At 40.6% G+C, this 26542-nt stretch overlaps 1 protein-coding gene and 1 long non-coding RNA gene across 3 annotated transcripts; both read left to right on the top strand.

Moving 5' to 3' along the window:
- Positions 1-4940: 4940 nt before the first annotated feature.
- Positions 4941-19400, top strand: LOC116678796 (galactose-specific lectin nattectin). Of its 2 annotated transcripts, XM_032508513.1 has the most exons (6): positions 14178-14291; positions 14565-14627; positions 17189-17278; positions 17504-17638; positions 18095-18203; positions 18483-19400. In XM_032508513.1, exons 1-6 carry the CDS (start codon positions 14193-14195, stop codon positions 18554-18556), a joined length of 570 nt encoding a protein of 189 aa, XP_032364404.1. In that variant the 5' UTR covers positions 14178-14192; the 3' UTR covers positions 18557-19400. The 2 variants fall into 2 exon arrangements, with proteins under 2 accessions (XP_032364405.1, XP_032364404.1); XM_032508514.1 differs by lacking the exons at positions 14178-14291; positions 14565-14627; positions 17189-17278 and adding exons at positions 4941-5032; positions 7606-7695.
- A 6230-nt stretch (positions 19401-25630) lies between these two features.
- On the top strand, positions 25631-26440 carry LOC116678797 (uncharacterized). Its single transcript, XR_004329397.1, has 3 exons — positions 25631-25656; positions 25868-26001; positions 26401-26440. It is a non-coding gene; the product is annotated as an uncharacterized LOC116678797 (long non-coding RNA).
- Positions 26441-26542: the final 102 nt, after the last annotated feature.

Raw genomic sequence — 26542 nt, 5'->3', positions numbered from 1 at the left:
AGTTACTCGTTCCTTTAGTTACTAGTTACTTTAGTTACTCATTCTTTAGTTATTAGTTACTTTAGTTACTAAATACTTTAGTTACTAGTTACTTTACTTACTAGTTACTTTAGTTACTAGTTACTTTCAACATTGTAGGCAGGGGTGGGGGGGCAGTTTCTACAGCTCTGGGAAAAGAAGATGTTTTTCAGCTCATTTGTTTTAAATGTAATTGATTTGTACCTTGTGTAAGTAATCACTACTTTTAGCATGTACAGAGCAGCATATCTCCACCAGACTCCATGTAAATAATCACTACTTTTAGCATGTATAGAGCAGCATATCTCCACCAGACTCCATGTAAATAATCACTACTTTTAGCGTGTATCGAGCAGCATATCTCCACCAGCCTCCATGTAAATAATCACTACTTTTAGCGTGTACAGAGCCATATCTCCACCAGACTCCATGTAAATAATCACTACTTTTAGCATGTATAGAGCAGCATATCTCCACCAGACTCCATGTAAATAATCACTACTTTTAGCATGTATAGAGCAGCATATCTCCACCAGACTCCATGTAAATAATCACTACTTTTAGCATGTATAGAGCAGCATATCTCCACCAGACTCCATGTAAATATTCACTACTTTTAGCATGTATAGAGCAGCATTCTCCACCAGACTCCATGTAAATAATCACTACTTTTAGCGTGTACAGAGCAGCATATCTCCACCAGACTCCATGTAAATAATCACTACTTTTAGCATGTATAGAGCAGCATATCCCACAGACTCCATGTAAATAATCACTACTTTTAGCATGTATTAGCGATATCTCCACCAGACTCCATGTAAATAAGCACTCTTTTAGCGTGTATAGAGCAGCATTCTCCACCCAGACTCTGTAAATAATCACTACTTTTAGCGTGTACAGAGCAGCATATCTCCACCAGACTCCATGTAAATAATCACTACTTTTAGCATGTATAGAGCAGCATATCTCCACCAGACTCCATGTAAATAATCACTACTTTTAGCATGTATAGAGCAGCATATCTCCACCAGACTCCATGTAAATAATCACTACTTTTAGCATGTATAGAGCAGCATATCTCCACCAGACTCCTTGTAAATAATCACTACTTTTAGTGTGTATAGAGCAGCATATCTCCACCAGACTCCATGTAAATAATCACTACTTTTGTCATCGATGCTTTTATCACTGCTCGGCTGGATTATTGTAATTCTTTATCATAGACATCAGTCTTTCTGATTTCTGTGTTACACTCTTGCTAGAAAACATTCTGCCAGCTCATTGCCTTGGGGCATTAATTAAAAACTGAAAAATTAAAATGAAAAACTGACAATTTTATGTTATAATGAACAGTTTGACAGTTTATAATCTTCACTTGTGAGTAGATGTTGGCCCAAGTCAAGTTTATTTCATCCATAAAATTTTAATTTGAGTCCTCACACCCGCCATCATACCCATAAAAACAGATAATAAATACTATACCACAAATACTATACATGAATACATTACAATAAAAACTGCTTATTTTTCTGTCTAAAAGCCTGAAGTGTAAAAGTCGCAGACGATGTTCTTGTACATAACGATACAAATGATGCTAATTACTCATGTTTAGTTTACTGTTCATTGTTCACCAAAACTGCAACTGATAAGTCTCAGCTTTTCATTTTTGATATAATAGTAGTCTTAACCCTCGTGTTGTCCTCGGGTCAAATTGACTGTTTACAAAAACTTTCTATATCAAAAAGAACGTTGAAAAAAGTGACAAATGTTAGAAAAAATCCACAAAAAAAATATTTTTTTAACGCTAAAAAAGTGACCGAAGAAAATCAAAAAGGTGACAAGAATTTTACTAAAATTGACAAAACATAATAATAAAAATAAGTAAAAAAGTGACAAAAACGTGAGAAAAGTGTAGAAACAATAGGACACAAAATGTGGAAATTTCAACCCAGAAAACCACAAATTTGCAGGTCGACGGAAGACAAAACAAGGGTTAAATGTTTATTGATAAAACCTCTGACTTGTCCACACATCCTTCCTGGATGGGAGGAAACCTGCTCTGGTTTATCAGATTTCTTTAAACCAATCAGAATCATTGTGGGCGGGGCTAAGCTCCGGACGGAGCCACGGTGCCGCTGCTAAATAGTCTCAGGAAGGAAGTTGTTTTGGTGGAACATGTGCACATTCAGAAGTAGTTTTAGTCGTCAACAGAGACTCAGATTGGACAGATGTCTAGCTAGCTGTCTGGATTTACCCTGCAGAGATCTGAGACCAGGTAACCATAGTCCTCAGATTGGACAGATAGTCTAGCTAGCTGTCTGGATTTACCCTGCAGAGATCTGAGGACCAGGAACCATAGTCCTCAGATTGGACAGATAGTCTAGCTAGCTGTCGGATTTACCTGCAGAGATCTGAGGACGGTAACCATAGTCCTCAGATTGGACAGATAGTCTAGCTAGCTGTCTGGATTTACCCTGCAGAGATCTGAGGACCAGGTACCATAGTCCTCAGATTGGACAGATGTCTAGCTAGCTGTCTGGATTTACCCTGCAGAGATCTGAGGACCAGTAACCATAGTCCTCAGATTGGACAGATAGTCTAGCTAGCTGTCTGGATTTACCCTGCAGAGTCTGAGGACCAGGTAACCATAGTCCTCAGATTGGACAGATAGTCTAGCTAGCTGTCTGGATTTACCCTGCAGAGATCTGAGGACCAGGCAACCATAGTCCTCAGAAATCAGCCGCAGGTTAGAGCCTCAACACAAAACAAAACAAACATCTGGCTGAAAAGAGGGGACATCAGGAGAATTTCAGGCGGCACCATCCAATAACAGTAATGAAACGTTGTTAATAGACTAGATGGTGATTAACACTAAACAGGAGAAACCAGCCCAGTCTCCCCGAATGTTAGTGTAATTGGCTGTTAGTGAGGGGGGACCAGTATGAGGCTGGAAGTTCAAAATTATTAAAATGGTAAATTACTCATTACAAAAACGTGATTACACCACGGGTCAGTGACTCTACAACCCAATAACTACTTTTAGGTGTACTTTGAGGTTGTCCGACTTGCCAGTTTCTGACATTGTGTAATGCACAATGCTCTCTTTGGCGTGTGTGTGTGTGTGTGTGTGTGTGGTGTTGTGTGTGTGTGTGTGTGTGTGCGGGTGTGGGGGGTTTGATTGTTTTTGGTTCCTGCCCTATGGTCCGACTGCTCTTGACTGCTCCTATAGTTTCAACCTCCAGACAGAGTTGACCTGATTGCTGCAGCCCTCTTTTCACCCTGTGTGTTGAGCTCTCCGTTTACCATTGTTACTGAGCCTTCACACCTCATTCCACAGACATGGGGAAAACCATGAAGTGAGTTCAGTTTCCTTGTTTTTTTGCCAAAATCATCACAATGACTAATATAGTCACTGCACAAGGTATGGTGACACAGTAGTCCCACACAGACACTCAAACCAAGGGCACCCATTTTGGGGCCTGCTCCCTTTGTTATAATCTCTACCAACACTGGTCCCCGCGGTGGGTTGGAGGGGGGTAAGGTTATGGAATATACAATACCATATACACACATTCAACAAGTCTTGTGATCCAGAACTTTCACAGCAATAAGGACACAAGGTCAAAATACATTCAGTGTAGAAACATTGGGATGCAGTGGTGGTTTCTGATATTATCAGGAGAGACTTTGTGCAGATATGCAAAAGATGCGATGGTGCAGGCTCAACCATCTGCAGCACAACACCGCAAAGACCAGGAGGTGGTGGTGGATTTCAGGAGATCTAAACCACACATAACACCAGTCTCCATTGAAGGGGTCAATGGGGAGGTGGTCAGCAGATATAAGTACCTGGGGGGGTACACGTAGCCAACAAACTGGACAGGTCAGCCAACACAGATGCGATGTATCGTAAAGGCCAGAGTGGGCTCTACTTCCTGAGGAGGCTGCGGTCATTCAGCGTCTGCAGTAAGATCCTCAGGATGTTCTACCAGTCAGTCATTGCCACTGTTCAATGCTGTGGTGTGCTGGGGGGGCAGCATTAAGGGGGGGGCAGCATTAAGGGGGGGCAGCATGAAGGGGGGAGGCAGCATTAAGGGGGAGACACTGGGCGACTGAACAAGCTGGTAAAGAAAGCTGGCTCTGTTGTTGGCATTGAGCTGGAGTTGCTCACGGCAACCAGAGAAATCATCATCTTGTAGGTGGGAACTACACACTCTGTAGTTTCTATACCTCTGAAGTGTGACCTTGAGGCTGCAGAGTTTGCATGGAGGCCTCGTTCTCTTTGTCCCTGAGCACATGGCATCGTCCTGTGTCCTCCTAGGGGACGTACTGGTTAACTGGTTCGGATCCAACACTGACTGGGTAGATTAGTGTATTGTTCATTCTACTACATACTCATTTTTTAACGTAAAAAGTAACTAAGTGTCATATGATGAGAGGTGGAGTACAAGCATAAAGTGCCATGAAAAGGAGTAAAGTACAAGTATGTTGGTTGCAGTACCTCTTACTGGAAGAAGTGTTTCCTCGTTCCTTTTTAATGAAAAACACAATAATTAGGGATTCAAACAGGTTTACATATTTCAGATGCCCCGACGTTATGATAAACTATATAAAGATCTTCTTTCAGTGTCAGTCATCAGCTGGTTCTTCTCCTCGGTTCAGCCGTCACCACTCAGCTAAGGTAATTATCACAATTTCATCTATTTCCAATAACTAATCCTGTATTAATCCACAGGACATCTTATATTTTAAGAAAACTTGGAGTTTTTCATAATTAGACTTTTTGTTTTACACATTATAGATAATCTATCAAATAGAAACCATATCTACAATATATTTACACTTATAACTAGCAGAATACTTTAATGTGCCGAATGGCTCATTAATGATCATTGTCTGACATTATATCCCAGCATGCAGTTTGCTGACTGTCTTTACCGTCTTTCCACAGATGACATCAGTCTTTCTGATCTCTGTGTGTCTCTGTCTGTCCAGCGGACTGCTGGCTGCATATGTAAGTTCACTCTTAAGAAATAAATCTGTAAAATAACAAAGATCTGGCAACGCAGTACTTTATCTTGGAATTAAAATGGAAATGGGGCGTGTAGCAACAGTAAATATACAGAATATTTTCTGTCATTTAACTCATACAAAGCTGCTCAGTTAGGAAACTTCTGAGAAGAAATCTGTTCTAAATTAATTAAACAATGGTTTTTTGGACACTTTAACAAATTGTATTCATCCCTTTGACCTTTCTTGATGCATGGTGTTTTTATATTCTAGGAATATTTTTGACTCATTTCTGATGCTTTTGATGATCACTAATCCAAGTGCTGGTTAATAATTTAGAATTTTGTAACTAGATCCCTTTGTTAGCTAGCATTAATGAGATCCTCCAATTAACATTTCACATATGTAACACCTGATCAAGACAAACAACAATTTAAAGAACTATACATCCAAAAGAATATGCACTTTGCTAATTGTCTCACACCAATTACCTAATGGTGGTTCAATCCCTGGTCCTGCAGTCCCATGACAACGTGTCCTTGGTTCCTGTACTATCTCACAGCGCTTTGAGTTGTTGTTAAGACTAGAAAAGCGCTATGTTAGAACAGTCCATTTATATTAAAATGTTTTGTCAGCACATATAATTGTCCCATAATGAAACTGAAATGTAATAAACAGAACTGTGAATCCATTCTATAGACAGACATACTGTTAGTTTACAGACATTCTAAGACTAACTATTATTCTAAAAAGTTATTTAGACTGCTGGAGGCAAATAACTTCTGTAAGTTCACTATGAATATTACATTTCCACTTTTTTCAAACCTTTACTCCTTTCACAGTTTTCAACACAAACTTTATTCAAGCATCCACATGTTCAGCTATTAGGACATTTATGTAACGTATACTTTACTAATCCCACAAGGGGAAATTACAGTTTACACTCTGTTGTTACACACAGGTGTAATAACAATATGCCCGTCTGTGAATTACACACATGTTCAGTACCTGGCACCACTCCACCATACTTTGATCCGTATGGGGACTTAAACCAGCAACCCTCCGATCCAACATAACTCCCTACGGACTGAGCTACCGCTTCTATACAGATATTCATAACTCTTATGATTACCAAATGTTTAACAATTTCAGGAACGTTTTCCCCATTCTAGTGAAAAAAAAGTGTTACAATTTTTTAAAAAATACATTAATTTTCACTGCTAACTTATCATTCCTACATTCACCAAGAAACTCCATTCAAACTTTAAATGTTCCACATCTTTTAGACTTCAGGGTATTATTCATCTTTCAATCCCATTTAAACTGGTTAAAAATATTAAGCTTTCTTTGAGACTAAGAGGAAGTGTCCTTCTGACATTTTTACATTAGTGTGTATTGGATGAAATGGACCCAGCTGACAGAATCAAAGTTCTCTTAACTTTCTATATCATCCACAGTTTTATCTCTTTGTACATAACTTTAACATTAAAATAGGGGCTGGTGTGTCTTTTCTAACAATGGACTTAGGGACTTTCCCATCATGCACAGTGAGCTTTTCTTCATAAACCAAGTGACTCCAAAGAGAATCTGAGTGAACCTGTTTTACCAACCGGTTCCTTTAGTTCCTCTCATCGTCAGCCAAGTGAAGCATGATTCAGATTCTCTTTCATGATGATGCTTGATGAATTCTGACTGAGAGATGTCACTCATACTTCCATTTTGTTACCCAACCCTTAATCTATGAAACCCAACTGTCCCGTTCTTGTGTCCCCGTTCAGTTAAACGTCCCGACCCAGAGCTCCACAACGTGAAACACCGTTGGTTAGACGCTAAAGGAGCCAACACACCTTACCTAGCATCACTTTTAGACGCGCAGGCAGGCCCGTATTCAGGATTTTAGCAATTCAGAGGAAAGTCATTTCTTTAATTTTCTTCATTGGGGGGGGGGCGTAACGCAGTCCAGTTAGTCAGTAAAGACAACAACTTGTCTCATTTAAGGTGTTTTTTTAAAGCTGCAATAACAACAATAGAAAACTTGTATCCAAGGATTCTTCCGGTTTTGAGAAGCCACGGTCAGCGGGTTGCTGTTACTCTGTCCCCCCCGTAAAGGGAATGCAGTTCAAAAGTCACAGCTCAATTTATATTGAATTGTCTTAGCTATTGTGATTGCTTAATCTAAAGTGGGAGGCTCCCACGGTTTTAAACTTCGGCGCTTCCTGGTTGGTGTTCAGACTGGTCCCAGCCTCCTGGCCCTCCACCCATCAATGCCGAGGACAACACCTCCCTTCCCAATGACGTAGATAGAATGTGAGTCTGATACTGCTCTACTGGGCTGTGATTATGGGGCGTGTCTTAACCAAAAATGCTTCCACACTCAGTTGGCCTACAACCAATCAGAGCCTCTGAACTCAGCTGTCAAAAGAACTCAAGAACACCAACGAGATGAGACCGAGACATCTGGACAGTACCATGTCCATGCAAACTATTTAAATCAGTCTAATCAGTCATTTTCAGCTCTATCTCCACAGTTCTGCAGAGGAACTAGTCTGATTGGTTCTGGTGTGTTTGTTCATACAGGGTGCCCCCCCCTGTCCTCCTGATTGGACTCAGTTTGGCTCTCGCTGTTTCAGTTACAACATCCAGCCAAAGACCTGGATCGACGCAGAGGTCAGCACTTCTATTTTAACTCATGTATGCTTCATACTACTCAGTGTACTACAATGTACTTACTCTTTACTGGTTGTATTAATAGTTTTTACTGCAGTACAGGATCTTAATACTTTCTTCCACCACTGATACCACTGATAAAGTATTAAAATGTCCCCTCTGACTGTATAACTGCTCTAAGATCTGTTAATAATGTTGTAACTATGATGTTTTGTCTCCATTAGACCTTCTCCAGACCGCTGGAGGGAATCTGGCTTCCATCACTCAGCTGAGGAACACAAATTATCAGGGAATACATTTTACCAAGTGTCCATTACAAACAGCCTATTCCTGGATCGGAGGCTTTGACGCAGTGAGGTGAGACTTTCATCATCACACAGGAAGTGATGTCACTGGTCTCTCAGCCTGTTCTCATTAAGCATTCGTACATAAACTGTAGCTGTTACAATTAAACTAGTAAATCGTTTGTATTCCACGTATTATTACTGTCAACAGCACATTTACGGCTGCTATGGGGGGGGGGGGGGTTGGATCCTAAAAACAAGACTTTCACAGGAAACAGGTGTTTCATGTCCTGGAGAAGTTAAGGAGAAGACAGCTAACCTAACTGTCATGTGACCGCGGGTTGAGGATTTCTTAACTAATTGTTGTGCATAAGTTTCCATCCATATCATACGAGCTCTAGATGAGAATGCTCCTCTCAGGTTGTAGTAGAGAACAGGAGGACCCTCGTCTGGTCTGAGTGAATTACAACAACAAGAACTCAGATTTCACTTTGACTTTAACCAGTTCTGTCTCCTCCAGGATGGTACGTGGTTGTGGTCTGATGGATCCAAATTCGACTTCACCTACTTCAACGCGGGACCCTAACGGGGGTGCATGGGAGAACTGTCTGCTGATTTACTATGGAGGTAAAAACACATTCTTGTTTTTATGTTGAGTCTTTAATATAAAAGTTAGACATTGAATGTGAGTCATTGGTTGTGAACTCTCTCTCTCTCTCTCTCTCTCTCTGTCTCACTCTCTGTCTCTCTCTCCTCTCTCTCTCTCGCTCTCTCTCTCTCTCTCTCTGTCTCTCTCTCTCTCTCTCTCTCCCTCTCTCTCTCTGGCTCTCTCTCTCTCTCTCTCCTCTCTGTCTTCTCTCTCTCTCTCTCTCTCTCTCTCTCCTCGCTCTCTCTCTCTCTCTCTCTCTCTCTACAGTAAGCGGAGGTACGACGGGGCTTGTGGCGCCTCAGTGTCTTTCATGTGCTCCAAACAGCGTGGACCCTAGACTGTTAATATTAATAGTTAATATAATATTACTAATTATATAATAATAATATAATATTAATATAATGACAGAGCAGGGTCTTGTTATGGTCTCAATCGCTAGTTTTAAGTCTTCTGCAACACAGAATGATCATCTTATGAATTATGGTCTTGTGACTCCTCCCTCTCTCCTCCTTCACTCCTCCTTTCTCTCCTCTCTCCTCCCTCTCTCCTCCTCTCGTCTAAATCATGACATCATCAACCAGGATGGCTGAGCCGTAACGGCAATCTCGCCGACTCATAGCAAATCCCCACAAACCAATGGGTGACATCACACCTGCTCTGTCCTTAATATTATCCAGTCTCTGTGTGACCTAACGCTCCATCATGAAGCTCTACATCTCTAATCTCTATCATTGATTCATCTCTAATCTCTCTCATTGATTCATCTCTAATCTCTAGCATTGATTCATCTCTAATCTCTAGCATTGATTCATCTAACCTCATCCAAAGGTAACCTACCAGATATGGGTGGTGATGATCTTTTTATACAAAATGTCCAGATAGAAATTAAAAGTGTATATTTTATCAGAGCTTTCTGTGATCCAGGAGGAGAATGCATCTGTAATAACACTTCATAATAACTATTAATAATTCATATAGTACACTGGTTAATGAACTGGTTCTTTTAATTCTTAAAACTGATGTGTTGGGTTCTTATTAATCTGATTTCCTTTACTATGTAATCAACTAAGCATTCAAAAATAAAGACATGTAGTCTTAAACAGTGTCTGGTCTGTTGTTTTCTAGAAAGGACAAATTATTTGGGGGGGTTGTGAAGAAGAGAGCTAATCTCAGTGAGGTAATATATATCTACACATACTGTATATGTACTGTATAATGTGGATAGACAACTCTAAATTAACGATACAAAACTAAAACCCAGACACACAAACGCACACCCCCAACATCCCAGACACCTTGTTGGACATTAACCCTACATGATGGGCTGTAAAGGAGTCTGGGGCCAGGTACAACAACTGAAGTTGGAGTTCACCAAGGTTTTTACGTCCCTAATTGGTTTCTTCTTACCTGATAGAAAGATAGATTTGGGTATCTGCACAACAGTTGAAGTCAATAGTGTTTCTGTTACAACTCGGGCAGGAGTGAGGAGGCAGGCGGGAGCAGGCACACAAAGATGTATTTAACAAAACTTCCAAGTAAAAAACACAGGGACTGGAACAAAATGCCAAATCCCAACAAATGGGTGCAGGGCAAAAGACTAGACAGGAGCAGAACACTCACGAGTAACAGGAATAGTTGATGAACACAAGTCAGGAGGCGGCGTGGACGGTACCAAAGACACCAGACTGACCAAACCACCTGACAGGAGGTAAAGGGAACACGGGGGTTAAATAGAAGAAGTAACGAGGGTAACAAGGAACAGGTAAGACGTCAGGTGAAACACATTAGGTCGGGGGGGGGACAATCAGACAGACAAAAGTAAAGCTTGGCAAGACGAGACAGAACAGGAAACCAGACTATCAACATAAAACAGGAAGCAGAACATACCGACACTCACAAGGGGACACAAGACAGACTACCTAACATCTTGGAGTTATTTTTGACACCTCATTTACTTTTAGTAAACAAATCAGTGCCGTTGTCAAGACCAGTTTCTTCCAGTTAAGACTTCTAGCTAAAATAAAGGCCTAGCTTCCTTCTAAATATCTTGAAATGTCATCCATGTTTTTATCACTGCTCGGCTGGATTATTGTAATTCTTCATCATCATCAGTCAAGACATCAGTCTTTCTGATTTCTGTGTCTCTGTCTGTCCAGGAGACTGCTGGCTGCAAACGTAAGTACACTCTCAATAAATTATTAACTAAAATAACAGAAAACGTTCTGGCAGCTCATCACTTGGGGCAGTAATTAAAAACTGAAAAATTAAAATAAAACACTGACAATTTTGTTTCTACAGTAATAACAAAAATATCATGTCATAATGAACAGTTTGACAGTTTAAAATCTTCATTTGTGAGTAGATGTCGGCCCTGGTCAAGTCAAGTTTATTTATCCATAAAAATGGAAATTACAGTGCTCACACCCGCCATCATACCCATAAAAACTAGAGAATAAATACTATACCACAAATACTATACATAAATACAATTAAAAATGGAATAAAAACTTATAAAAATGTACGTTTAAACTGCTTGTTGTGCTGTCTAATAGCCCGAGGTATAAAAGTCAGCAGATGTTCTTGCACATAACGATACAAATGCTCGTATAATGATGCTAATTACTCATGTTTAGTTTACTGTTCATTGTTCACCAAAACTGCAACTGATAAGTCTCAGCTTTTCATTTTTGATATATAATAGTAAGTCTTAACCCTCGTGTTGTCCTCGGGTCAAATGTGACTGGTTTACAAAAACTTTCTATATCAGAAAAGAACGTTGAAAAAAGTGACAAATGTTAGAAAAAATCCACAAAAAAATATTTTTTTAACGCTAAAAAAGTGACCGAAAAAAATCAGAAAAGGTGACAAAGAAATTTTACTAAAAATTGACAAAAACATAATAAATAAAAATAAGTAAAAAAGTGACAAAAACGTTGAGAAAAGTGTAGAAAAAATATGGACACAAAATGTGGAAATTTCAACCCAGAAAACCACAAATTTGCAGGTCGACGGGAAGACAAAACAAGGGTTAAATGTTTATTGATAAAACCTCTGACTTGTCCACACATCCTTCCTGGATGGGAGGAAACCTGCTCTGGTTTATCGGAATGTCTTTAAACCAATCAGAATCATTGTGGGCGGGGCTAAGCTCCGGACGGAGCCACGGTGCCGCTGCTAAATAGTCTCAGGAAGGAAGTTGTTTTGGTGGAACATGTGCACATTCAGAAGTAGTTTTAGTCGTCAACAGAGACTCAGATTGGACAGATAGTCTAGCTAGCTGTCTGGATTTACCCTGCAGAGATCTGAGGACCAGGTAACCATAGTCCTCAGATTGGACAGATAGTCTAGCTAGCTGTCTGGATTTACCCTGCAGAGACCTGAGGACCAGGTAACCATAGTCCTCAGATTGGACAGATAGTCTAGCTAGCTGTCTGGATTTACCCTGCAGAGATCTGAGGACCAGGTAACCATAGTCCTCAGATTGGACAGATAGTCTAGCTAGCTGTCTGGATTTACCCTGCAGAGACCTGAGGACCAGGCAACCATAGTCCTCAGATTGGACAGATAGTCTAGCTAGCTGTCTGGATTTACCCTGCAGAGATCTGAGGACCAGGCAACCATAGTCCTCAGATTGGACAGATAGTCTAGCTAGCTGTCTGGATTTACCCTGCAGAGGTCTGAGGACCAGGCAACCATAGTCCTCAGAAATCAGCCGCAGGTTAGAGCCTCAACACAAAACAAAACAAACATCTGGCTGAAAAGAGGGGACATCAGGAGGAATTTCAGGCGGCACCCATCCAATAACAGTAATGAAACGTTGTTAATAGACTAGATGGTGATTAACACTAAACAGGAGAAAACCAGCCCAGTCTCCCCGAATGTTAATGTAATTGGCTGTTAGTGAGGGAGGGACCAGTATGAGGCTGGGAAGTTCAAAATTATTTTAAAATGGTAAATTACTCATTACAAAAATGTGATTACACCACGGGTCAGTGACTCTACAACCCAATAACTACTTTTAGGTGTACTTTGAGGTTGTCCGACTTGCCAAGTTTCCGACTTTGTGTAATGCACAATGCTCTCTTTTGTGCGTGTGTGTGTGTGTGTGTGTGTGTGCGGGTGTGGGGGGGGTTTGATTGTTTTTGGTTCCTGCCCTACTGGTCCGACTGCTCCTATAGTTTCAACCTCCAGACAGAGTTGACCTGATTGCTGCAGCTCCTCTTTTCACCCTGTGTGTTGAGCTCTCCGTTTACCATTGTTACCAAGCCTTCACACCTCATTCCACAGACATGGGGAAAACCATGAAGTGAGTTCAGTTTCCTTGTTTTTTTGCCAAAATCATCACAATGACTAATATAGTCACTGAACAAAGGGATGTGACACAGTAATCCCACAACAGACACTCAAAACCAAGGGCACCCATTTTGGGGCAAGCGGGCCACGTTTGGCCCGTGCTCCCTTTGTTATAATCTCTACCAACACTGGTCCCCGCGGTGGGTTGGAGGGGGGGTAAGGTTATGGAATATACAATACCATATACAACACATTCAACAAGTCTTGTGATCCAGAACTTTCACAGCAATAAGGACACAAGGTCCAAAATCACGTTCAGTGTAGACACATTTTGATGCAGTGGTGGTTACTGATATTATCAGGAGAGACTTTGTTGCAGATATGCAAAGATGCGATGGTGCAGGCTCAACCATCTGCAGCACAACACCGCAAAGACCAAGGAGGTGGTGGTGGATTTCAGGAGATCTAAACCACACATAACACCAGTCTCCATTGAAGGGGTCAATGGGGAGGTGGTCAGCAGATATAAGTACCTGGGGGGGGTACACGTAGCCAACAAACTGGACAGGTCAGCCAACACAGATGCGATGTATCGTAAAGGCCAGAGTGGGCTCTACTTCCTGAGGAGGCTGCGGTCATTCAGCGTCTGCAGTAAGATCCTCAGGATGTTCTACCAGTCAGTCATTGCCACTGTTCAATGCTGTGTGTGCTGGGGAGGCAGCATTAAGGGGGGGGGCAGCATTAAGGGGGGGGCAGCATGAAGGGGGGAGGCAGCATTAAGGGGGAGACACTGGGCGACTGAACAAGCTGGTAAAGAAAGCTGGCTCTGTTGTTGGCATTGAGCTGGAGTTGCTCACGGCAACCAGAGAAATCATCATCTTGTAGGTGGGAACTACACACTCTGTAGTTTTTATACCTCTGAAGTGTGACCTTGAGGCTGCAGAGTTTGCATGGAGGCCTCGTTCTCTTTGTCCCTGAGCACATGGCATCGTCCTGTGTCCTCCTAGGGGACGTACTGGTTAACTGGTTCGGATCCAACACTGACTGGGTAGATTAGTGTATTGTTCATTCTACTACATACTCATTTTTTAACGTAAAAAGTAACTAAGTGTCATATGATGAGAGGTGGAGTACAAGCATAAAGTGCCATGAAAAGGAAGTAAAGTACAAGTATGTTGGTTGCAGTACCTCTTACTGGAAGAAGTGTTTCCTCGTTCCTTTTTAATGAAAAACACAATAATTAGGGATTCAAACAGGTTTACATATTTCAGATGCCCCGACGTTATGATAAACTATATAAAGATTCTTCTTTCAGTGTCAGTCATCAGCTGGTTCTTCTCCTCGGTTTCAGCCGTCACCACTCAGCTAAGGTAATTATCACAATTTCATCTATTTCCAATAACTAATCCTGTATTAATCCACAGGACATCTTATATTTTAAGAAAACTTGGAGTTTTTCATAATTAGACTTTTTGTTTTACACATTATAAGATAATCTATCAAATAGAAACCATATCTACAATATATATTTACACTTATAACTAGCAGAATACTTTAATGTGCCGAATGGCTCATTAATGATCATTGTCTGACATTATCTCCCAGCATGCAGTTTGCTGACTGTCTTTACCGTCTTTCCACAGATGACATCAGTCTTTCTGATCTCTGTGTGTCTCTGTCTGTCCAGCGGACTGCTGGCTGCATATGTAAGTTCACTCTTAAGAAATAAATCTGTAAAATAACAAAGATCTGGCAACGCAGTACTTTATCTTGGAATTAAAATGGAAATGGGGCGTGTAGCAACAGTAAATATACAGAATATTTTCTGTCATTTAACTCATACAAAGCTGCTCAGTTAGGAAACTTCTGAGAAGAAATCTGTTCTAAATTAATTAAATTGTATTCATCCCTTTGACCTTTCTTGATGCATGGTGTTTTTATATTCTAGGAATATTTTTGACTCATTTCTGATGCTTTTGATGATCACTAATCCAAGTGCTGGTTAATAATTTAGAATTTTGTAACTAGATCCCTTTGTTAGCTAGCATTAATGAGATCCTCCAATTAACATTTCACATATGTAACACCTGATCAAGACAAACAACAATTTAAAGAACTATACATCCAAAAGAATATGCACTTTGCTAATTGTCTCACACCAATTACCTAATGGTGGTTCAATCCCTGGTCCTGCAGTCCCATGACAACGTGTCCTTGGTTCCTGTACTATCTCACAGCGCTTTGAGTTGTTGTTAAGACTAGAAAAGCGCTATGTTAGAACAGTCCATTTATATTAAAATGTTTTGTCAGCACATATAATTGTCCCATAATGAACCTGAAATGTAAATAAACAGAACTGTGAATCCCATTCTATAGACAGACATACTGTTAGTTTACAGACATTTCTAAGACTAACTATTATTCTAAAAAGTTATTTAGACTGCTGGAGGCAAATAACTTCTGTAAGTTCACTATGAATATTACATTCCACTTTTTTCAAACCTTTACTCCTTTCACAGTTTTCAACACAAACTTTATTCAAGCATCCACATGTTCAGCTAATTAGGACATTTAATGTAACGTATACTTTACTAATCCCACAAGGGGAAATTACAGTTTACACTCTGTTGTTACACACAGGTGTAATAACAATATGCCCGTCTGTGAATTACACACATGTTCAGTACCTGGCACCACTCCACCACCATACTTTGATCCGTATGGGGACTTAAACCAGCAACCCTCCGATTCCCAACATAACTCCCTACGGACTGAGCTACCGCTTCTATACAGAATATTCATAACTCTTATGATTACCAAAATGTTTAACAATTTCAGGAACGTTTTCCCCATTCTAGTGAAAAAAAAGTGTTACAATTTTTTAAAAAATACATTAATTTTCAACTGCTAACTTCTCATTCCTACATTCACCAAGAAACTCCATTCAAACTTTAAAATGTTCCACATCTTTTAGACATTCAGGGTATTATTCATCTTTCAAATCCCATTAAAACTGTTAAAAATATTAAGCTTTCTTTGAGACTAAGAGGAAGTGTCCTTCTGACATTTTTACATTAGTGTGTATTGGATGAAATGGACCCAGCTGACAGAATCAAAGTTCTCTTAACTTTCTATATCATCCACAGTTTTATCTCTTTGTACATAACTTTAACATTAAAATAGGGGCTGGTGTGTCTTTTCTAACAATGGACTTAGGGACTTTCCCATCATGCACAGTGAGCTTTTCTTCATAAAACCAAGTGACTCCAAAGAGAATCTGAGTGAACCTGTTTTACCAACCGGTTCCTTTAGTTCCTCTCATCGTCAGCCAAGTGAAGCATGATTCAGGATTCTCTTTCATGATGATGCTTGATGAATTCTGACTGAGAGATGTCACTCATACTTCCATTTTGTTACCCAACCCTTAATCTATGAAACCCAACTGTCCCGTTCTTGTGTCCCGTTTCAGTTAAACGTCCCGACCCAGAGCTCCACAACGTGAAACACCGTTGGGTTAGACGCTAAAGGAGCCAACACACCTTACCTAGCATCACTTTTAGACGCGCAGGCAGGCCCGTATTCAGGATTTTAGCAATTCAGAGGAAAGTCATTTCTTTAATTTTCTTCATTGGGGGGGGGCGTAACGCAGTCCAGTTAGTCAGTAAAGACAAACAACTTGTCTCATTTAAGGTGTTTTTTTAAAGCTGCAATAACAACAATAGAAACTTGTATCCAAGGATTCTTCCGGTTTGAGAAGCCACGGTCAGCGGGTTGCTGTTACTCTGTCCCCCCCGTAAAAGGGAATGCAGTTCAAAAGTCACAGCTCAATATATGATAATGTCTTAGCTATTGTGATTGCTTAATCCTAAAGTGGGAGGCTCCCACGGTTTAAACTTCGGCGCTTCCTGGTTGGTGTTCAGACTGGTCCCAGCCTCCTGGCCCTCCACCCATCAATGCCGAGGACAACACCTCCCTTCCCAATGACGTAGATAGAATGTGAGTCTGATACTGCTCTACTGGGCTGTGATTATGGGGCGTGTCTTAACCAAAAATGCTTCCACACTCAGTTGGCCTACAACCAATCAGAGCCTCTGAACTCAGCTGTCAAAAGAACTCAAGAACACCAACGAGATGAGACCGAGACATCTGGACAGTACCATGTCCATGCAAACTATTTAAAATCAGTCTAATCAGTCATTTTCAGCTCTATCTCCACAGTTCTGCAGAGGAACTAGTCTGATTGGTTCTGGTGTGTTTGTTCATACAGGGTGCCCCCCCCTGTCCTCCTGATTGGACTCAGTTTGGCTCTCGCTGTTTCAGTTACAACATCCAGCCAAAGACCTGGATCGACGCAGAGGTACAGCACTTCTATTTTAACTCATGTATGCTTCATACTACTCAGTGTACTACAAATGTACTTACTTTACTGTGTTGTATTAATAGTTTTACTGCAGTACAGGATCTTAATACTTCTTCCACCACTGATACCACTGATTAAAAGTATTAAAATGTCCCCTCTGACTGTATAACTGCTCTAAGATCTGTTAATAATGTTGTAACCTGATGATGTTGTCTCCATTAGACCTTCTGCCAGACCGCTGGAGGGAATCTGGCTTCCATCCACTCAGCTGAGGAACATAAATTTATCAGGGACTACATTAACCAAGTGTCCATTACAAACAGCCATTCCTGGATCGGAGGCTTTGACGCAGTGAGGGTGAGACTTTCATCATCACACAGGAAGTGATGTCACTGGTCTCTCAGCCTGTTCTCATTAAGCATTCGTACATAAACTGTAGCTGTGACAATTAAAACTCTGTAATCTGTTTGTATTCCACGTATTTATTACTGTCAACAGCACATTTACTGCTGCTATGGGGGGGGGGGGGGTTGGATCCTAAAACACAAGACTTTCACCAGGAAACAGGTGTTCATGTCCTGGAGAAGTTAAGGAGAAGACAGCTAACCTAACTGTCATGTGACCGGCGGGTTGAGGATTTCTTACTAATTGTTGTGCATAAGTTTCCATCCGATATCATACGGAGCTCTAGATGAGAATGCTCCTCTCAGGTTGTAGTAGAGAACAAGGAGGACCCTCTTCTGGTCTGAGTGAGTATTACAACAACAAGAACTCTAGATTTCACTTTGACTTTAACCAGTCTGTCTCCTCCAGGAGGGTACGTGGTTGTGGTCTGATGGATCCAAATTCGACTTCACCTACTTCAACGCGGGGGACCCTAACGGGGGTGCATGGGAGAACTGTCTGCTGATTTACTATGGAGGTAAAAACACATTCTTGTTTTATGTTGCAGTCTTTAATATAAAAGTTAGACATTGAATGTGAGTCATTGGTTGTGAACTCTCTCTCTCTCTCTCTCTCTCTCTGTCTCACTCTCTGTCTCTCTCTCTCTCTCTCTCTCTCTCTCTCTCTCTCTCTCTCTCTCTCTCTCTCTCTCTCTCTCTCTCCCTCTCTCTCTCTCTCTCTCTCTCTCTCTCTCTCTCTCTCTCTCTCTCTCTCTCTCTCTCTCTCTCTCTCTCTCTCTCTCTCTCTCTCTCTACAGTAAGCGGATGGTACGACGGGGCTTGTGGCGCCTCAGTGTCTTTCATGTGCTCCAAGGACAGCGTGGAACCCTAGACTGTTAATATTAATAGTAATATAATATTACTATTAATATTAATAATAATATAATATTAATATTAATGACAGAGCAGGGTCTTGTTATGGTCTCAATCGCTAGTTTTAAGTCTTCTGCAACACAGAATGATCATCTTATGAATTATGGTCTTGTTGACTCCTCCCTCTCTCCTCCTTCACTCCTCCTTTTCTCCTCCCTCTCTCCTCCCTCTCTCCTCCCTCTCGTCTAAAATCATGACATCATCAACCAGGATGGCTGAGCCCGTAACGGCAATCTCGCCGACTCATAGCAAATCCCCACAAACCAATGGGTGACATCACACCTGCTCTGTCCATTAATATTATCCAGTCTCTGTGTGACCCTAACGCTCCATCATGAAGCCTCTACATCTCTAATCTCTATCATTGATTCATCTCTAATCTCTATCATTGATTCATCTCTAATCTCTATCATTGATTAATCTCTAATCTCTATCATTGATTCATCTCTAATCTCTAGCATTGATTCATCTCTAATCTCTAGCATTGATTCATCTAACCCTCCATCCAAAGGTAAACCTACCAGATATGGGTGGTGATGATCTTTTTATACAAAATGTCCAGATAGAAATTAAAAGTGTATATTTTATCAGAGCTTTCTGTGATCCAGGAGGAGAATGCATCTGTAATAACACTTCATAATAACTATTAATAATTCATATAGTACACTGGTTTAATGAACTGGTTTCTTTTAATTCTTAAAACTGATGTGTTGGGTTCTTTATTAATCTGATTTCCTTTACTATGTAATCAACTAAGCATTCAAAAATAAAAGACATGTAGTCTTAAACAGTGTCTGGTCCTGTTGTTTTCTAGAAAGGACAAATTATTTGGGGGGGTTGTGAAGAAGAGAGCTAATCTCAGTGAGGTAATATATATCTACACATACTGTATATGTACTGTATAATGTGGATAGACAAACTCTAAATTAACGATACAAAACTAAAACCCAGACACACAAACGCACACCCCCAACATCCCCAGACACCTTGTTGGACATTAACCCTTACATGATGGGCTGTAAAGGAGTCTGGGGCCAGGTACAACAACTGAAGTTGGAGTTCACCAAGGTTTTTACGTCCCTAATTGGTTTCTTCTTACCTGATAGAAAGATAGATTTGGGTATCTGCACAACAGTTGAAGTCAATAGTGTTTCTGTTACAACTCGGGCAGGAGTGAGGGAGGCAGGCGGGAGCAGGCACACAAAGATGTATTTAACAAAACTTCCAAGTAAAAAACACAGGGACTGGAACAAAATGCCAAATCCCAACAAAATGGGTGCAGGGCAAAAGACTAGACAAGGAGCAGAACACTCACGAGTAACAGGAATAGTTGATGAACACAAGTCAGGAGGCGGCGTGGACGGTACCAAAGACACCAGACTGACCAAACCACCTGACAGGAGGTAAAGGGAACACGGGGGTTAAATAGAAGAAGTAACGAGGTAACAAGGAACAGGTAAGACGTCAGGTGAAACACATTAGGTCGGGGGGGGGGGACAATCAGACAGACAAAAGTAAAGCTTGGCAAGACGAGACAGAACAGGAAACCAGACTATCAACATAAAACAGGAAGCAGAACATACCGACACTCACAAGGGGACACAAGACAGACTACCTAACATCTTGGAGTTATTTTTGACACCTCATTTACTTTTAGTAAACAAATCAGTGCCGTTGTCAAGACCAGTTTCTTCCAGTTAAGACTTCTAGCTAAAATAAAGGCCTAGCTTCCTTCTAAATATCTTGAAAATGTCATCCATGTTTTTATCACTGCTCGGCTGGATTATTGTAATTCTTCATCATCATCAGTCAAGACATCAGTCTTTCTGATTTCTGTGTGTCTCTGTCTGTCCAGGAGACTGCTGGCTGCAAACGTAAGTACACTCTCAATAAATTATTAACTAAAATAACAGAAAACGTTCTGGCAGCTCATCACCTTGGGGCAGTAATTAAAAACTGAAAAATTAAAATAAAACACTGACAATTTTGTTTCTACAGTAATAACAAAAATATCATGTCATAATGAACAGTTTGACAGTTTAAAATCTTCATTTGTGAGTAGATGTCGGCCCTGGTCAAGTCAAGTTTATTTTATCCATAAAAATGGAAATTACAGTGCTCACACCCGCCATCATACCCATAAAAACTAGAGAATAAATACTATACCACAAATACTATACATAAATACAATTAAAAATGGAATAAAAACTTATAAAAATGTACGTTTAAACTGCTTGTTGTGCTGTCTAATAGCCCGAGGTATAAAAGTCAGCAGATGTTCTTGCACATAACGATACAAATGCTCGTATAATGATGCTAATTACTCATGTTTAGTTTACTGTTCATTGTTCACCAAAACTGCAACTGATAAGTCTCAGCTTTTCATTTAGATATATAATAATGAGTCTTAAATGTGCATTGATAAAACCTCTGACTAGTCCAAACATCATTTCTGGATGGGAGAACAACGTGCTCTGGTTTATCAGCAATTCTTTAAACCAATCACAATTGCCGTGGGCGGGGCTAAGCTCCTTACTCATTACAAAAACGTGACTACACCACATGTCAGTGTATCTCAACTTCAGAAACAACAAAACTACTAGGACTACTTTTGGGTGTACTCTGAGGTTGTCCGACTTCCCAAGTCCTCCGACTTTGACCTTGGAAATCCCGACTTAGAGCACAAATGTAATGCACAATGCTCTCTTTTGTGGGTGCGTGTGTGTATGGGTGGGGGGGGATTGTTTTTGTTTGTTTGTTCATGCATGGTGCGGTTTCCCGTCCTACTGGTTGGACTGCTCTATAGCTTCAACCTCCAGACAGAGTTGACCTGATGCAGAGGTACTGCCCTTCTATCTAATATGGCTTAAAGCGCCATATTCTGCTCATTTTAAGGTTCATAATTTTATTTAGATGTTGTACCAGAACAAGTTTACATGCTTTCATTTTCAAAAAACACCATATTTGTGTTGTACTGCAGCTCCTCTAATCTCCCTGTGGGTTGAGCTCTCTGTTTACCATTGTTACTTAGCCTTCACACCTCATTCCACAGACATGGGAAACCATGAAGTGGAACCAGTTTTCTTTTTTCTTTGCCAAAACCACCTCAATGACTAATATAGTCATAGTGAACAAAGGTTACACAGTAGTCCCACAACAGACACTCAAAACCTTCAACAAGTCTTGTGATCCAGAACTTTCACAGCAATAAGGACACAAGGTCAAAATAACATTCAGTGTAGAAACATTTTGATGCAGTGGTGGTAACTGATATTTCAATCAGGAGAGACTTTGTTGCAGATATGCAAAGATGCGATGGTGCAGGCTCAACCATCTGCAGCACAACACCGCAAAGACCAAGGAGCTGCTGGTGGATTTCAGGAGATCTAAACCACACATGACACCAGTCTCCATTGAAGGGGTCACTGTGGAGGTGGTCAGCAGATATAAGTACCTGGGGGGGTACACGTAGCCAACAAACTGGACAGGTCAGCCAATACAGATGCGATGTATCGTAAAGGCAGAGTGGGCTCTACTTCCTGAGGAGGCTGCGGTCATTCAGCGTCTGCAGTAAGCTCCTCAGGATGTTCTACCAGTCAGTCATTGCCACTGTTCAATGCTGTGGTGTGCTGGGGAGGCAGCATTAAGGTAGGGCAGCATTAAGGGGGGGGCAGCATTAAGGGGGGGCAGCATTAAGGGGGAGACACTGGCGCGACTGAACAAGCTGGTAAAGAAAGCTGGCTCTGTTGTTGGCATGAGCTGGAGTTGCTCACGGCAACCAGAGAAATCATCGTCTTGCAGGTGGGAACTACACACTCTGTAGTTCTATACCTCTGAAGTGTGACCTGAGGCTGCAGAGGTGCATGGAGGCCTCGTTCTCTTTGTCCCTGAGCACATGGCATCGTCCGTGTCCTCCTAGGGGACGTACTGTTCAACTGGTTCAGATCCAACACTGACTGGGTAGATTAGTGTATTATTCATACTACTACATACTCATTTTTTAACGTAAAAAGTAACTAAGTGTCATATGATGAGATGCGGAGAACAAGTATAAAGTGACATGAAAAGGAAGAAAAGTAAAAGTATGTTGGTTGCAGTACCTCTTACTGAAGAAGTGTTTCCTTGTTCATTTCTACATAATATCTTTTCAATCAGCAATTCATATGTTACGTACTTCAGATGCCACGGCGCTATAATAAACTATTAAAGATTCTTCTTTCAGTGTCAGTCATCAGCTGGTTCTTCTCCTCGTTTCAGCCATCACCACTCAGCTAAGGTAACTGTCTTTTAATTTCATGTACATTATTTATAATAATTAATCCTGTATTATAAATTATACATTATTATTATTAATTGAGAGGACATTTTCTCTTTTAAGAAAACTTGGGGTATTGGAGTACTTTTTGTTTTACACATTATTAGATAATCCATCAAATAGAAACCAAATCTATATTATATATTTACACTTATAACTAGCAGAATACATTAATGTGCTAAATGGCTCATTAATTATCACTGTCTGACATTATCTCCCAGCATGCAGTTTGCTGACTGTCTTTACCGTCTTTCCACAGATGACATCAGTCTTTCTGATCTCTGTGTGTCTCTGTCTGTCCAGCGGACTGCTGGCTGCATACGTAAGTTCACTCTGAAGAAATAAATCTGGAACATAACAAAGATCTGGCAACGCAGTACTTTACCTTGGAATTAAAATGGAAATGGGGCGTGTAGCTACAGTTAAAAAACAGAATATTTAATTTAGTTATTTAAAATTTAAGTAAGTTAGTAAACTTCTGACAAGAAATGTTTTCTTAATTAAATAAACAACGCTTGTTTCAACACTTTAATGAAATACAGAATATTTTCTGTTATTTAACTCTTCCAGCCTTTTTGAAGCATGGTGTTTTTTGATGCTGGGAATATTTTTGACTCATTTCTGATGCTTTTGATGCTCACTAATCCAAGTGCTGGTTAATAATTTACAATAGTTTTGTAACTAGATCCCTGTGTCCTCCAATTAACATTTCACATATGTAACACCTGACCAAGACAAACAACAATTTAAACTACTATACATCCAAAAAAACATGTTAATTGTCTCACACAATTACCTAATGGTAAATGCAGACAGATACAAAATTGTTGCTTTCACCTCCAATCTATATCACCTAAACGTTTTGGCAGCAGCTAAATGTCCCATAATGCAACTGAAATGGAAATAAACAGAAAAACAACTGTGAATCCCATTCTTTAGACATTATGCAGACATACTGTTAGTTTACAGACATTTCTAAGACTAACTATTAATTCTAAAAAGTATATGGAGGCATACATTCTATAAATTCACTATAATTATATTACGGACTCCTTTTTTCAAACCTTTAACTCCTTTCATGTTTTTCAAAACCAACTTCATTCAAACATCCACATGTTCAGCTCAATCAGGACTTTTATGCTTCTATGCAGAATATTCAAACTCTCAAAATTCCGAAACATGCAGCGATTTCAGGAAGGTTTTCCACATTCACGTGAATAGAAAGTGTTAAAATTGTATACAAATACATACATTTTCAACTGCTATCTTCTCATTCCTACATTTATCAAGAAACTCCATTCAAACTTTAAAATGTTACACATCCTTTATACATTCAGGTATTATTTATCTTTCAAATCTCATTAAAACTTTTTAAAATATTAGCTTTGTTTGAGACTAAGAGGAAATGTCCTTCTGACATTTTTACATTAGTGTGTATTGGATGAAATGGACCCAGCTGACAGAAGCAAAGTTCTCTTAACTTTTTTTTATATCATCCACATTTTCACCTCTTCACACATGACTTTAACATTGAAATGTAGGGACTGGTGTGTCCTTTCTAACAATGGACTTGGAGGCAAAGACAATCTGACTGAACCTGTTTTACCACTGGTTCTCATCGTCAGCCAAGTGAAGCATGATTCAACATTTTAGCAATACAGAGGAAATTCATTTCAGACATTAATTCTCTTTTTTGGGGGGAGGGGGGGGTTGACGACACGGTCCAGTTAGTCAGTTAGGACAGAAGATAAACAACTTGTCTCATTTAAGGTGGTTTATTAAAGCTGTAATGATAATAATAGAAACTTGTATCCAAGGATTCTTCCGGTTTGAGAAGCCACGGTCAGTGGGTTGCTCTGTCCCCCCCCCCCCAAAAGAATGCAATTCAAAAGTCACAGCTCAATATATGGAAACGTGCAAGCTATTGTGATTGGTTGATCCTAGGGTGGGAGGCTCCCACGGTTTAAACTTCTGCGCTTCCTGGTTGGTGTTCAGACTGGTCCCAGCCTCCTGGCCCTCCACCCATCAATGCCGAGGACAACACCTCCCTTCCCGATGACGTAGATAGAGTATGAGACTTATACTGCTCTACTGGGCTGTGATTATGGGGCGTGTCTTAACCAAAAATGCTTCCGCACTCAGTTGGCCTACAACCAATCAGAGCCTCTGACTCAGCTGTCAAAAGAACTCAAGAACGCCAATGAGATGAGACCGAGACATATGGACAGTATCATGTCCATGCAAACTACTTCAAATCAGTCTACCTGCCTCCCCCCCCTAAATGACAGGGCTGTGTGGTGTTGTGTATGTTTTGTGTGTTTGGCATGTATCACTATGTGCTCTGTGTTATTGTTATTGTCCCAGGAACAGCCATTCTGTTAAGATGGACTGTTCTCTACAGTACTATAAATATTCCCAACAGTGTCCTCTTGGTAGATTTGGGCATGACCCCGGAGGGGAGGGGGGGGGTTGGTGATCACAGTGATCCAATCCAACGTCCCCCCCAGGTCAGAACAGTACCTTGAACTCGTTGGGTTACTCTAAGAAGTCTTGCATTGCCAGCTCTATCTATAGCGCTGCAGAGGAAACAAACCCATAAAGAACAGTTGTCCATATAGACTAGTCTGATGGTTCTGGGTGTTTGTTCATACAGGGTGCCCCCCCTGTCTCCTGATTGGACTCAGTTGGCTCTCGCTGTGTTTCAGTTTCAACATCCAGCCAAAGACCTGGATCGATATGCAGAGGTACAGACTATATTTTAACTCATGTGCTTCATACTACTCGGTGTACTATAAATTAACTACTTACGTGTTGTTAATAGTTTTACTGCAGTACAGGATCTGGATACTTCTCCCCACTGATACCACTGATTAAAAGTAATAAAATGTCCCCTTTGACTGTTAACTGCTCTAAGATCTGTTAATAATGTGTAAACGATGATGTTGTCTCCATTAGACCTTCTGCCAGACCGCTGGAGGGAATCTGGCTTCCATCCATTCAGCGAGGAACATAAAATTTATCAGAGACTACATTAACCAAGTGTCCACTACAAACAATATACCTGGATCGGAGGCTTTGACGCAGTGAAGGTGAGACTTGTCATCATCACACAGGAAGTGATGTCACTGGTCTCTCAGCCTGTTCTCATTAAGCATTCGTACATACAGTGAGTAAATAAGTATTTAACACGCTGCTATTTTGCAAGTTCTCCCACTAGAAATCATGGAGGGTCTGAAATTGTCCTCGTAGTGCATGTCCACTGTGAGAGACATAATCTAAAAAAAACATCCAGAAATCACAATGTATGATTTTTTAACTATTTGTATGATACAACTGCAATAAGTATACGATTTCATACGGAGCTCTAGATGAGAATGCTCCTCTCAGGTTGTAGTAGAGAACAAGGAGGACCCTCTTCTGGTCTAAATGAGTATACAACAACAAGAACTCTAGATTTCACTTTGACTTTAACAGTCTGTCTCCTCCAGGAGGGTACGTGGTTGTGGTCTGATGGATCCAAATTTGACTTCCCTACTTCAACGCGGGCCAGCCTGACGGGGGGGTGCAGTGGAGACTGTATTCTGATTACTATGGAGGTAAAAACACATTCTTGTTTTATGTTGCAGTCTT

This window comes from Etheostoma spectabile, unplaced genomic scaffold, assembly GCF_008692095.1.
Source record: "Etheostoma spectabile isolate EspeVRDwgs_2016 unplaced genomic scaffold, UIUC_Espe_1.0 scaffold00008188, whole genome shotgun sequence".
NCBI lineage: Eukaryota > Metazoa > Chordata > Actinopteri > Perciformes > Percidae > Etheostoma > Etheostoma spectabile.
This window is presented reverse-complemented; position numbering and strand designations above follow the sequence as displayed.

Coding starts and splice junctions, on each gene's coding strand:
- LOC116678796 (XM_032508513.1), top strand. CDS start 14,193: ATGCCCCGACGTTATGATAAACTATATAAAGATTCTTCTTTCAGTGTC. Junction 14,292..14,564: donor GCCGTCACCACTCAGCTAAG/GTAATTATCACA, acceptor GTCTTTCCACAG/ATGACATCAGTCTTTCTGAT. Junction 18,204..18,482: donor TCTGCTGATTTACTATGGAG/GTAAAAACACAT, acceptor CTCTCTCTACAG/TAAGCGGATGGTACGACGGG.